Here is a 13,785-nt window from a genome sequence, read left to right as displayed (position 1 = left end):
TTTCAGTGAACTCATCCACTTGGCACAAGAAGCATGTGCTTTTCCCCATACTTTCTTTGAGGCCTGGACGGATGGCAATGTGGAGAGAACAGTGGTTGTGTGCATCAGTCCAACCAGAAGCTTCTCTGCCAAGTAGAATAATGGCAAGAACTAACTGTAGAAATGAAAAGGCTCCTGGGATTGTTGGACCTGCTCTGCTTGACTTTCACTTCAATAGTTACTAAAAATAACTGGTTTGCTTGGGGAAAAAAAAGGAACCCAAGGCTCTTTGTAGCCTGGCAGTCCTAGTGTGAGCGGCTCGGGCTGTCCCGTCTCATGAAGCTGACTGTGCACTGATCTGTCTGAAACTTGCCAGCAGAATTAATTAATGTCACAGTGTGTCAGGAGGAGGGAGGGCAGCGTGAGGGTCTGTCGATGAAGGAACTGCTCCGGCCCTGCGCTGTGCTGGCACGCTGAGCCAGAGGGGCCGGCCTGTGCTGTGTGGCTGTCCAGGGAAGCTGATGTGTGGGACAGCGGCACGGAGGGAGCACGGTGGGTGCCCCGGTGCCCCGAGTTACATCCACACGGTGACTGCGAGGCAGACGTCGCTTCACACTGACACATTTCCTAAGATGCCGTGCGCTAACACGTGCACCAGCCGCAGATGGCTGGGAGAGCCGTGGTGGACGGCCTCAGGAGCGAGGCACGGGCTCACACAGCGGTGTCCGCACCCCGCCGGTTGCCGAGGGGCCCGAGGGGCTCACAAAATGGTGGCCGCACCCGGCTCCTCGCGCCCCCCCGCCGCAGCCAGGCTCCTGCCCTGACGGGAGGCCGGCGGGGCCGCGGCACAGCCTCCCGACGGGCGAGCTGCCCCCTGGCCACGGCGGGACAACGCCCTTCGGCGAGGCTCCGGCCGAGTGAAGAGCCAAACGCCGAGGGACCGCGCTAGGGACACCCGAGGCGGGGTCCGCTGCCCGTGCCGGCAGCGCGGCCATTGCGGCCGCTCCCTCCCCGAGCCGAGCGCGGCCGAGCGCTGCCGAACGCGCCCGAAGTCCTCGAGGCGCTGCCGGAAAAACCCGAAGGGCGCCGGCTGAAACCCGAGCGCCTCCGGAGATACCCGAGTGGCGCCGAAGCGGCGGCGCTGAAGCGGCCGGCCGTGAGGGCGGGGTGCCGAGCGCGGCCCGGGCGGATGTGAGCGGCGCGGCCGCTTCCTGCTCGCCCGCGGCCCGCCCTCCGCACCCCTCCTCTGCGCTGCGCTCCGCTCCGCTCCCCGCCTCGGGTGGTGGCCGCTGCCTCGTCCCCGCTGCCAGCCGCAGGGCGGAGGCGGCCGCGACCCGCTGCCCAGACCGCCGCCCGCCCCTCCCCGCTCGGCAGCAAGGCCCCGCCGCGGCGGCGCAGCCCCGATGCAGGCCATCAAGTGTGTGGTGGTGGGCGACGGGTGAGTCCCGGCACGGCCCTCGGCAGCCCCGGCGGCCGGAGCGAGCCCCGAGGGGAGCGGCGGGGGGAGGCTGGGCCCTGAGGGGAGCCGCGAGGGGGGCGGCGGGGCCCTGAGGTGATCGGAGGGGCCGTTGGGGGGGGGGCGGGAGGGGGGCGCTGAGGGGGGCGGCGGGGCGCTGAGGGGGGCCCTGAGGTGATCGGAGGGGCCCTGAGGGGGCCGGGCCCTGAGGGGGCCCCGAGGGGCGGCGGCGGGCGTGGGCCGCGGCTTCCTGCTGGCGGCGGGGGAGGGGAGCGGAGCGCGGGGCGAGGCGGCGGCTGCCGACAGCAAATGGTGGCTGCGGCGCCGGCAGCACCGGGGCTCCGTCCCCTCCCGTCCCCTCCACGGGCCCCGGAGCGCGGCGGGAGCCCCGGAGCGGGGGCCGGGAGGTGCCGTGGGCCCGGCGCTGCCGCTGGCACTTGGGGCTCGCCGGGGGGAGCCTTGGGAGGCGCAGCGCGCACCGGGACGCCCCGCCGGTGTCTGGGTGCCTGCGGCTCGGAGCGGTCCCGCAGCCGGGGCTCGCAGTGAGACCGGCCGATCTCAGCACTTCTGGGATGCTCGGGGCTGGGACCGTGCCTCTGGCTGCCCGAGTCTCGGCTGGTAGGGCTCCCAGCCCAGGGTTAGGGTTCCTAGCCCAGGGAGGCTGCTGAAGCAAGGGAAACAGCCAACAGACGGCACACAGGTCTGTGGTGACTGTTGTGCCTGTAGTGTCCTGAGCACGATGTTACAGACTAGTCGGGAACAACTTGAGGAGGCTTTTTAGAACCAATTTAACTCCCAAGTTTCAGATTTCAATATAAAGAATGCTGGAATTGTGGTGGGGAAAGAGTTGGTGTGTTTACCACTGAGTATTCTCCGTGATGCTATCGCCATCAGCTCAGAGGCATTCTCTCTCTTACTGGTCGTCAGAGCTCAGGGGAACATCACGGGCCAGCTGGAAAACAACACTCGTCTTATGCAGTTTGAGAGTTGTGGTGGCTTTTTTTTTTTCCCTTGGTAGAAACAAAAATCCCAGTGTAGGCTGAGCATAATTGGTATCACAGCAAACTTCTGTAGATGACAGAGGAGCGTAAGTGTAGTTAAATGGGCTCGCCACTCTGTGTAATTTCATGTGGTGGATTAGTCTTCAAGCTATTTGTGTGTGTTTTAATTTTTGTAAATATACTTGGAATTCCTAAAAGGCATTTAAGTGTGCTAGAAAGATAAAATTACCTAGTATAACAGATTTGTTTCGTCTTCTCCTGCTGTACAAGATTCTGAGCAGTAAGGACATGTGTTCTTCCATGTTCTTCTTGCTTGACAACCATCTTGACAAATGAAGACTTCTCAGAGCAGTGTAATTCAGTGATGCTGGATAGAATGACTCTGGACTGGCCTTTTGGTTGTGTTGATTTTAAAAACAACTAATTTGGTTTTTATTGTGTGTGTGTGTGTGTTGTTTTGTTTTTTTTTCAATTCAGCTGAACTGTTGTCTATGACGGTGCTGTAAATAAAGGTGATGCATCATGTTTGGGTGGGGAAAAAGTTCCATCTACTTCCTCCTGGATTTGAGAGCTCTGTATAGACAAACTGTACATTATTCACTAGTTCATTCAACAAAGCAGCTCTTTTTTGTCCCTGGCTTTATAAATTACTCCTTTTCTAAATGTATTTACTGCTGCTTTTATTGGAAATGAAAGTGGTGCAATTAAGTTATTCCCATATATGTGAACAAAATGCAGTAGTTTGATTGGTTTTTCTTCCTCCCTAGTTAGCAGAATGTCTCTCAAGATACCGTTGCTCATTTTTGGTAGCTTTTTATTGTCCTCCACTGAGGTTTTTAGGTATTTACTTACTTGTGTTTCTTTGCTGCTTCAGAAGCTCAAGCAGTACAGGTATTATTGAAAATGTGTAATGTTTGGCTTAGATAAGGCTAGAGCTTTAGTGTTTCTGTAAAACAATGCAAGTTAAAGATTTGCTTATGTGATATAAAACTTTGGTACTGTTTTGTGTACCTTTTGCAAAGGTCTGCTAGGAACAAAATAAATCTGTAGAAGTACCTGTGACTTCTTTTTCTTAATTTGTAAATGAGTAGGCTGTTTCTGATATACAAACTGTGTTTGTTCTTAGGGCTCTGTCTGATAATCTGTTTAGAGATCTAATGTGACTGGCAAAATGCTGGAAGGAATGCGAGTTGTGCTATCTCATTTTGCCCCTGCTCTCCTCTTCACTGTGGGGATTGTGTCAGGAAAAATAAATGGCAACTGTTGCTTGCACTTCTTGTAGATGCAGATAAGTAGGAATGTGCAGGACAGATGAAGAGCACTCCACTTGAATAACAACTACAGGAATCGCTGCTGATTGACACTTGAGAGAAAGCACTGGTATAGGTTATTTTTAGCAGCTTTTGTTTTCACTCTAAAAAAGCATCTGTTAAGTGGTATGAAATCTCAAGTGATCTCGTGTAAAGCTAGGGGAAGTTTTGCATTTTGGAGAAATGATTACTGGGTGCCAGAGAAATGGTCAGACCACGCTCTGCTGTATGCACATACTGCAGAAATATTGTAAGAGCGGGAGAGGTGAATGGAGAGTCCCTGTTTGAAATTGGGTTCACCTTGAGGCACTGCCTGCTAGAGCCGTGCTGTCGAGAGGAGCAGGGAATAACTGGCTTCTGCTCAAGTGCAGCGTGGTGCTTGGGGAGGGTGCTGAACACCTCGCATCTCTCCAGTCCACGGAGAGCACAGTGAGTTGAAGTTTGGAGATTTCCATTGTTGCCATTCTAAAGTTAATGCATAAATAGATGTAAGTTCTGGACAGCGTACTGGGGAGAGAGAGAGTGTCTCAGCAAGCAGAACAGCTTATCTGGAAGAGCAGTGGGTAACTCAACCTACAGCAGAAACACTGCACTTCACACCTGACAGTGAAGTTTGAGTGGAGGAGACCTGGGCTGTGCATCCTGGCAGAGCGAGAAAGAAAGGAGGGAGGCACTCCAGGAGTTCTGCAGGCTGCCACCTGTTTGCAGATGTCAGCGTTTCTGGACTGAAACCAGCAAGTACTTCAGCTGGCCTCCACTGCCATGGCTGCGAGTGGCAATGAAACTCTCACAACTGGTTTTTAGTTGCGGGCAAGAGGGAGACTGTGCACCATCTGTGCAGCCCTAGTGCCTTCAGAGCGGAAGAAATGCTGGTACAGGTCCTCGGGTGGCATTTCTGGTGTCACCTAATGTCACCTAACGTGGCTCCAGGCAGCCCCCGTGCTTTGGGGAAACTTTGCAGAACTGGTCAGTGTGAATGAGGCCTGGGAAGAGATGGCTTGTTTTGTTTGCAGGAATGAGTACATGTGCTTTTGTAAAGATTGATTCCTGGATGGTGCCAGGAAGCAGTGAGGGATTCACTGCCGTCTTTGTAAGCCTTTTGCTTACTGTTAAGTGGTTAAAATGCCGGATTTCTGTAGGCCGTGCTTTTAATTACAGCCAAATGTTACCAGTTGCATTTGATGTACTGGTGGGAGGACAGAGCTATGATTAAGTAGTTGCTAGAAATTTTGTTACAACTAATACTGGCTCGGTGATATTTTAGGGCCTTAATCTTTATGTACAGGGGTTTATACTTTGCTGAACAATTGGATTTGGAGTTCCTTAGTGCAGAACCAGACACTTTAAAGGACAGCTGAAAGTACTCAGAGGTTGTTCTCTATTTATAAAGATAGGTGTTGGTGTTCATTTTTAAGATTGGTGACTATAATGATCTGATTCATGGGGCAGTGAGCCAAAAGGCAAGGAAAGCAGGAAACTGAGGATGGAGCAAGCCTGAAACAGGGTTGTTGAACGTGTTTTTTCTTGTTCAAATGACTGATCGGTGCTGCAGATACATACTGCAGACACTTCTAAGCTTGGAATGAAACCTTTCACCACCTCCTCCTTGCACTGTTTTGATTAGCCAGAGCAGACTCACCAGTTTCTGAGCAAGGTGAACAAAGAAGCCTGAGCACAGAGAAAAGTTCTTGCTCTGCTGCTGAAAATGTAAAGTTTCACATCAATTTGTTAGAAGCTTGCATTATCTGTAAGGAGCCTGCTGGTAAATGAAGCATCAGACCAAACAGGTTCCAGAGGCATGAGAACACGTGGCCTCAGAGGTTTCCCTAAGGATCTGCCCTTTGCTCCTTGGTGCTCTGAGGGTTTTCACGTTTGTCCTCCGTGAGCCTGCTTTATGGCACTAGGAGCGCAGTCCTGTGATATGCTGTGGCTGCTGAGACAGCCCAGGGAGTGAAACCCGCGCGGTGTCCCTGTGGGGGAGGGAGCAGCTTGCTGAGGCTCCTGGTGCTGGTCTGTTAGTAATGCTCGCTGGGGCAAGAGATAAGGTGGGATCTCCCTCTGACAGCTGTTAAAGCAGCGTAGCTGGGTCGCGCTGCTCCCAAACTTCTCCACCAAAGTTTCTGTGAGGTAAATGTCTTGCTTCTGCCAACCAGCAGATCTCAAGCTTTTTGCTTTGGGAAGACATTCAGAGATTGTATTTACCAAGAGTAGAGAGAAATTGTGGCACTTAACTCTTACAGCTTGGTGTGAGAGGGTGTGTGCTGACAGCAGGTCGGGCTGTGGAAGGGGCTGGCGTTGCCTTCCCTGGGGGCAGGCAGGGAAAGCAGCACAGACAGGCGGTCACCGTGGTGTGGGGGGGGCACAGAGGGCTGTAGGTGGGATGTTGTGCTAGGGGGCAGCTCAGAAACAACATTACACCTAAAAAAACGGGCACGCGGGACAAAATCCTGATGTTTTGCACATTGAAGCAATTCTTCTTTCATTGCTTGAGCGCGGGTGGTGGTGTCATCAGGTGCTGCTGTCATATCACTTGTGGGCTGCAGCGTGCTTGGGAACTTGTGGTTATGCACCTCAAATTCACTGAGCCTGCCTTACATCGCGCGTCACTGGGTAAGGCTGGTTGGGTAATGCTGAGTGCTAAATGACTTTAAGTAATACTTTGAAGATGGTCGTGGGTAAATGAAGTGGCAATCCATAGTCTTTCAGACCAAGAGAAGAAATGCCACGATTCAAATGTGAAATTCAGATGTGAATGCCTCAGACGCTTGCAGCAGCAGAGCTAGTAAGCCCATTACTAAAGCTCATTTCTGTGAGCTGTTTTTTTTCTTCTGCAAAAGCTAAAGGATAAAAAGATATTTTTAGCAGTAGCATTTGGTTCCTGGGAATATTTGTTGTTGTTTTTTGATATTAACTGCAGTTCTGAACTAAAATCTTGCTGAGTTACGTGAGCTTGTGGCAAGTTTAGGAGGCATATGCATTGAACCTAATGCTGATGGCAAGATTCATCTGTAAGGACAGTAAGGTGTCAAAGTTTCTGCTGGCTTGCTTTGAGCTCGTGGTTTTAGAGATGCAGTTTGTCTGAGAAGAGTAACTGAGAGGACTGTGAGACAGTTTGGATTCTTTCAGGCATTATTTGCCATCACCTCTGAACTCTCTAAAGCTGTTAAAAGACTGCACTTGAAGTGAGAAGGCAGCAAGGAGCCCATTTTGCAGTTAATTAAAAAAAAAAAAGAAGGTCCAATTTCAAGCATTCTGACCCTCTAATTGTAACTGTAACAAAAGTTTAATTATGTCGTTCATGTAATGTTTGACAGCAGATAAGATGTGAGGAGGAGGGAGAAGGAAGGAGCTTGTTGCCAGAGTTCTGAAAGAAACCTGGAAGAGAACCTTGTTGTGCCCCCAGTTGTTCCAGGCTGTCCAGGACTAGATCTGTGGGCGAAGGTTCGGTGTGCCAGTTCCTCCTTCAGTACTGGATTGTGATTTATCTGTACCTCAGTTAGCGAAGTGTTGGGGTGGTCGGTGAGTGGGTGTGAGGGGACATTCTGCAATAACCATAAGTATTGTGAGGATTGCTGTTTGTATTTTCTCAAATACACAAAAGTAGTGTTATGTTGCAAAATCATACATTTCAAGCTTTTTCAAACTTATGTAAAATAAAACTCAAGATTATCAAAATGGATGTTTATATCAGGTACGATTCCATTAGCAGCTACCTGAAGGCCACAGCCTGTTAGGAGTTTCTGTGCATGGTAGTGACTACAGACACTCTACATTGTTCCTTAGACGATGGGATGTAATAGGTTTTCTTCCCTAAAAGGAGTATTTCTTACTGAAGATGAATGGTTCTTACATGTGAACTTTTTCTTTTTACAGTGCTGTAGGTAAAACATGCCTACTCATCAGTTACACAACCAATGCATTTCCTGGAGAATATATACCCACTGTGTAAGTACTTAAAAAATTCTAAAACCTCATTTATATCCATGTGTGTACTGTAATGGTTGCTGCCATTCCAGGTTCCTGACTGGAGCCTTTTGAATTGGCTGCAGGCACCCCTTGGTTTCACCTTAAACGTTGAGCTGGGCACCTAGGTGTGTTCAAGGAGAAGCACTTTGGACTTTTGCTATTGAGCATGGCAATACCAGGGCTTGTTTGTGCTAAATCGGTTCTGCTTCTCTGACCACTAAGCCTCCCTGACTAGGGACTAGTATTTACTAACATTTTATCAGTTTTTATTCTCTTTTTAAAATTTCCATGTTAGGTATTACTCATAATAAGCAGTTTCAAGGCTATAAAACCTTGTAAAACATAGACATAATTGGCTTACGTGACTACAGATGAGATTTTTCTGTTCCTCCCTTTTTTTTTGTACTAGTGCCAATCCTGTACTAAGCCACAGCTCTGTAGCTCCTCAGGCATGATTGTGGGGACTCATTTATTTTGGTGCTTCCCATTTTCTTGCACGGATAAATTTGTTGGTATCAGTATTAGTGTAGTTCTTTTTTGATGGTGTTTTGGGTGCCAGGGGAGGTGTTTTACAGACAAGCAGCTCCCCTGCCTTTTAGAGATGTCTCTATAAAATACATTTATCTGTCTAACTTGCTCTCTATAAGCACTGATGAGTTTTTCTGGTAAAGTACATTTTAATGAGATTTCCAGATTACTTTAAAACAAAAAGGTCTTGGAAGGGTAACTACTCCTGATGTTATTTTTTTGTTCTTAAATTCAGATTTTTGCATAGTAGTATGTACATATTCTTAGTGAACATAGTTTATCCTTAAAATATCATGAAAACCTTTGCACCTACAGTAGTGATAAAAGCCATGCCTGTCCTGGTTTCTGGTTATTAACTTTGGTGTTTCATTAGAGAAGATTTTTGTGGTGGCTTTTGATTAGCAGGATTAATATATTTTTTTTTAATCTTACCTACTGTTGTTGTCTTTAAGGATTCCTCAGTTGGTGCTGATGTAGCTGCTATTCTAAATCTTACAAAATGAGGCGGGCTGTCACTGTTTATTGTCCCACTAAGACTGGGAGATGCTTGTTAAGTGCACCACCTGCTTTGCTCTGTTTGCTGAGACTGACAAGACTTCTGCTGGAAGACCAATGAAAAAGATGACCTGTTCAGACTGGACTAAGTGTTGTGCATATTTATTCCCTCTGCTACTCAATACCAGACTTGGTATTTAAAAAAATGACTTTTTTCTTGGAGCAGAAGGATGCAATAAATAAAAGCTTTATTTTGTAGTCTTCCCAGTTAGGACTCTGTAAGAAAAAATCTGCGGGCCCTGTTTTACTGCAACCAAATGCATCTAGCTTTTCACTTTTTTATTTTTTACTTCCAGTTTTGACAACTACTCTGCTAATGTAATGGTCGATGGAAAACCAGTCAATCTGGGCTTGTGGGATACAGCTGGTCAAGAGGACTATGACAGACTACGCCCACTCTCCTACCCGCAAACAGTAAGAACTTCAGTGTCAAACTTTATGAATGCATGGTTTTGTCTGACATACGGATTTATTTTTTTAAACATTTAATTGTCGCATCTGAAGTTGTATTTATTAGTAACTGTGAATTGTTTCACGCTACCTTCCTTCATCCTATGTGCTGTAGCTGTAGTATTAGAATCTCTGGTGTGTGTATAGCTATCCAAATGTTAAAATTTGCATCCTCGGGTATTTGTGTGCTGGTACATGTTGGCTTCTTGTAGTTACAGCCTCAGAATTAGCTTGAATCCTTGATTTTAAACAAACAAGCAAACAAAAAACCTGGGTGAATAGTCCCATCAACAAGTCCATTGATTTTAAGGTTAGCATGCCTGCCAAAAGCAGAGTTTGTTTTTGTTTTTAGGCATGATGTTTGGCTGCAACCTGACACTGTCACTGCTAAGCACTTGATACTGTTTAGCCTCTGTAAAGACATACTGAATGTGAGAGGCGGTCTTGAATGAAGATACTACTGCTATTGACAGAGCCTGGGTTGTGGCTTTCAAATGTACTTAAGCCCATGGCTATTTTATTACTTACTGCAGTTTGTGCTCTAACATCAGTATAAATGTGCTTCTCTCTTCAGGGCTTGCAACTGGTTAAGTCCTGTCTGCACACTGTGCATTTCCTTGTACAAAGCTAATGCTGGAGTAATCTGCTCTTTTCTTTCCAGTGCGACTTCAGCTACAGTTGATCTTTGTAGACCATTTTTTCTCATTTCTTTAAAGTTACTTTTATCTAGTGGAGTTGTCCTTTAAGTAAAGAAGGGTGGTAACTTGCAGATTTTGTTGTCAACTCTTGCTTATATGTTCGGTGCTAATAATGTAAAACAAGGACTAGTTCCAATTATTCTACATCGTAACTGCTCTCTTGAATAATATGAATCTTATTTAATTAACTCTAGTGCTTTTTTTAGTAAATTTGTCTTAATTCATAGCTTTCCTTAATTCACTGCTCACTAACTCTTAAAATTAGGCTTTCTACTCGGTTTCAAGACCCAAGATGTGCATGAACTTGCTAGTTGTAGACAGCTCTAGTAGAAATGCCAGAACTACCTGCCTTCTATTGTAAAGAAGCAACATAAATTTGTTTTTCTCCAATATTTAAATATTTTTAGGATATTTGGAGAACTTCAGGTTTGCTTAAAATCTTAATTAAAAAAAAAAAGTATGGTGGGGCAGAAACAATATCCTAAAAGATCACTCAGTGTGCGGCAGCAGAATTGTAGAGGGAAAATATTGTTCCTCTCCTGTGCTGAAGGGACAGAGTGCACGTCTGTCTTCAGCCTGCTAAAATAACTGTGGCTTTCTAATAGTCTGTGGAAGAATTCTATATCCATCTAAACACACTTGTTAGAAAGTCTCTTCTGTACAGGCATGTATTACCGACAAGTAAAGGACTGAAATACCTTCTGTTATTCAGATCGTATGTTTTTTACAGCAGAAAATGAAATGAAGATAGGGTGGTAAGTCTTGAACTTCTTGTGATGCAGTCTTTAGATCTTAGACTTATGCAATAAGTAAGCTTCGTCATCATTTAAAGGACAAACCCCACAAAATCAATGAATGTTTTTGGGGAAAAAAAAAAGGGATAACAGTGGAACTGAAGAAGCCTGACTTCTGCAGGATCTGTATTCCGCCTCCCCCTTCTTTCATTGTGCTATTTAAAAATCACCCCCGCATGCACGTCTTTCCCTGTACGTGCACATGAGCCATGTTCTGGATGAAGTGAATGCAGGCACTGCCTTTAGTGGGACCACACATGTGTTTCTTGATTAGCCAGGCAGCAGTCCAACAGCTGGTAACTTCACAGTAAGAACTTTGCTGCAGTGGGGGCGTTCATTTGTATCTTTTCTCCTGTATTCATTTTTCTTAAAATATACAGGAATTTCACACTTTCTCCCAGATGTATTTGAAGTTCATGAATATTCCTGGGTATCTGGGGGAGGGAAGAGGTTGGGAGAGATTATTGGGATAATCTTGTTTCTTTGAGAGACCAAATGAAAAAGGAAATTAGCTAGGAGGATGATTTTTATGTGGGGTTTGCTCTTACAAGTCTTCTTGGACCATGCAGACAAACATCTACAAGCTTAAGGGGAAGTCTGATGGCCTGGTTTGCGTGCAGGTAGTTGGTTGTGCTGAGTTACAGGGTGGCACATTTCGGAGAAAAAGCCTTGTGAGTATTTGTGAGCACAGATCGCTGGTTCAGAGAACGTTTTTCTCTTAAATCCATTTTGGGAGTAACTTTATCTCATGCTGTTATTAGGTTGGAGGAACCAATGGTAAGAATCTATCTTCCAGTCTGACAGATCAACCTATTGCCGTATGTAAAACTTTAAGTAAACTTCAGTCCCAAGTTCTGTACATCTTGTCTTGCTTACGATAGTGATAAATTGGCCCCTATTTTATAACAAACTACTTTTCTTGGAACTAATTGCTAGATCTGAGAACTTTGTTACATTTCTTATGAGTTGCTAAAGACTAAAGCTTTTCTCACAAATGAATAGTGTTTCCTCCTATTTGTTAAGATTGGTAGTGTGCAAGACACCTTGAAATAATTCCTCCAGGTCACTGATTTCTTTTGATCTCTGGAGATAGCAAAGGAGAGAGTCTGCATAACATAAATTCAATCACCACAAACTGCACATTTGGAAAACAGAAGTAGTGGCCATAGTATCACATATTTGATGTTGTTCCTTTCTTCTTTGGGGACGCTGCTACGGAAACTTCCTGGGGTGATGCATGAACAACTGGGTTGCAAGTGCTTAGCAATGCAGATGTCAGATGCTGACCTAACAAAATGCCTTGAAATGCAGCACAATCAACTAACATTCTGAAATGCCTGATTCTTTAACACATTTGATACTGGAGTAAGTATGGATGCAGAGGTAGGCTGGGAAAAGTTGGGCTTGCTTGAGATGTGTTTACTGAGTTTTGGGTCATACAGCAAGACTTAAGAATGATCTTCATCTGGTTAGGTAGAGAAAATTGAGGTGGTTATTCCAAATGCTTGTATATGATTATTATTGTTTAATGTGTACTGTACAGCAGCTAGTGTGAAGATTTATGTAATGTTTTTACCTGATCTTATTTATAATCTTTTGTTGCTGTCAACTGACAGATGGGATGTGCAAGATCCCCCAAAACATCAACTCTTCTGTCTGTGCTTTTTAATAATTTAGAAATGGAAGAAAGGAGCTAGTGTGATGCTTAGAGGTTTTTTATGCCCTTCTCAATCCTACTTTGGTTCTAGAGAAATTCTGGAGTGTTTCTGCAGTGACGGTAGTAGTGACAGTTCTAACAGATTCTTCTGCATTGGGCATGGAAGCAACAATTGTGGAAACTGGTGTACATTTTTTGTATTTTTGCAGTTCCATGCTCTGTATGTTGCCTTTTCAATTAAAGATTACTTTAGAGTAGCACATTGATAAATACATTCATTTTTGCAGAAATTGGTGTGAATGGTAACACTTTGCAGCAACCTAAGCCAAGGAGTTGGCATGTCTTGGGGCTTAAATTGCTCTGAGTTCTGCAAAGAGCCATCCAACCCTGGTTTCGAAGCCAGTCTAATGACTCTTCGTTTGCTGTATTTATTAAGGATTTGAAGTGTTTTTCATTGAATGTTAGTAAGAGAAGGAGTGACGTTTAGGGGGAAAAAAGCTTGCAGTGCAATGATATTAGAGTTTAGTTGCTGGCTACTGCAATAGCTGATTATAACTTGAGTACAATCTGTTTGTTGTTTCCCTCCCACCTCTTTGCCTCTGCTTGTAGCTGCCTGGGAATGGATTTCCCATGGGGAGAAGGACCTCGAATTGTCTTTTTGAGCTGTGTTGTCGACCTTGCCTTTTGCAAGTGTGATACAGATGGCAGCGTGATGGAGATGGTGGTGATACTGGTCTTGGTCTCTTCATGGTGATATTTTTTTTTCAAATGGTTGCTCTGTCAGGCTAACTTCTGCTAACTTGTTTTGTAGGATGTCTTCTTAATCTGCTTTTCCCTTGTGAGTCCCGCTTCTTTTGAAAATGTCCGTGCTAAGGTAAGTATAAGTTGCTACCACTTTATTTCAATATAATGTTCATGTCACAGCAGTTTCAATAAAACATTAGGTGACTTTTTGGCGGGCAATGTAAACGTAGTTTGAGAAGGCAGAAATCCATTTCCCTAACTTCTAAGTCATGGAAGTTCAGGGCACCTGCAGCACTGTAGGTGTGAGTTGCTTCTTGATGCAGTAAGACAGAAGTAGATTGAGTTTTCAGCCAACAAGATGTTAAGATCACAAACAGGAAATCTCATTTTAGTGCACTTTAAAGAAAAAATGTATATATAAAAAAGTAAAAATTGGGTTGATGCCATTTGTTTTGTGGATGGGATGGCATTTAAGTACATGCTGTTCTACTGTTGAAGTTTTTTCATGCCCCGGGACAAGCTTGCCTATGGCAGTGTGGCCATAAAAGAGAGCTGGTTGCCACGGGTGGGAGAAATGCAGATCAGGGGTCTGCCACAAAACGGAGGGTCGAAAATACAGCCTTTAATAGGATGAACTCCTAAAGTAT

At 45.7% G+C, this 13,785-nt stretch overlaps 1 protein-coding gene across 3 annotated transcripts in view; it reads left to right on the top strand.

Moving 5' to 3' along the window:
- The first annotated feature begins 1,110 nt into the window (after positions 1–1,110).
- RAC1 (Rac family small GTPase 1) overlaps positions 1,111–13,785 on the top strand; it is a 14,811-nt gene continuing 2,136 nt past the window's right edge. Inside the window, exons 1-5 of one of the 3 annotated variants that reach the window (XM_027469312.3) lie at positions 1,111–1,417; positions 7,620–7,691; positions 9,092–9,209; positions 11,499–11,555; positions 13,206–13,268. In XM_027469312.3, the coding sequence (XP_027325113.1) occupies positions 1,383–1,417; positions 7,620–7,691; positions 9,092–9,209; positions 11,499–11,555; positions 13,206–13,268 (345 nt within the window). In that variant the 5' untranslated portion in view covers positions 1,111–1,382. Of the gene's footprint in view, positions 1,418–7,619; positions 7,692–9,091; positions 9,210–10,383; positions 11,409–11,498; positions 11,556–13,205; positions 13,269–13,785 lie in introns of those variants that run through there. The other 2 variants (XM_027469313.3, XM_021272806.4) reach the window with 2 other exon arrangements.

The sequence above is a fragment of the Anas platyrhynchos genome, chromosome 15, assembly GCF_047663525.1.
Source record: "Anas platyrhynchos isolate ZD024472 breed Pekin duck chromosome 15, IASCAAS_PekinDuck_T2T, whole genome shotgun sequence".
Lineage (NCBI taxonomy): Eukaryota > Metazoa > Chordata > Aves > Anseriformes > Anatidae > Anas > Anas platyrhynchos.
Note: the sequence above shows the minus strand (reverse complement) of the source record. Positions and strands in the feature narration are given on the sequence as shown.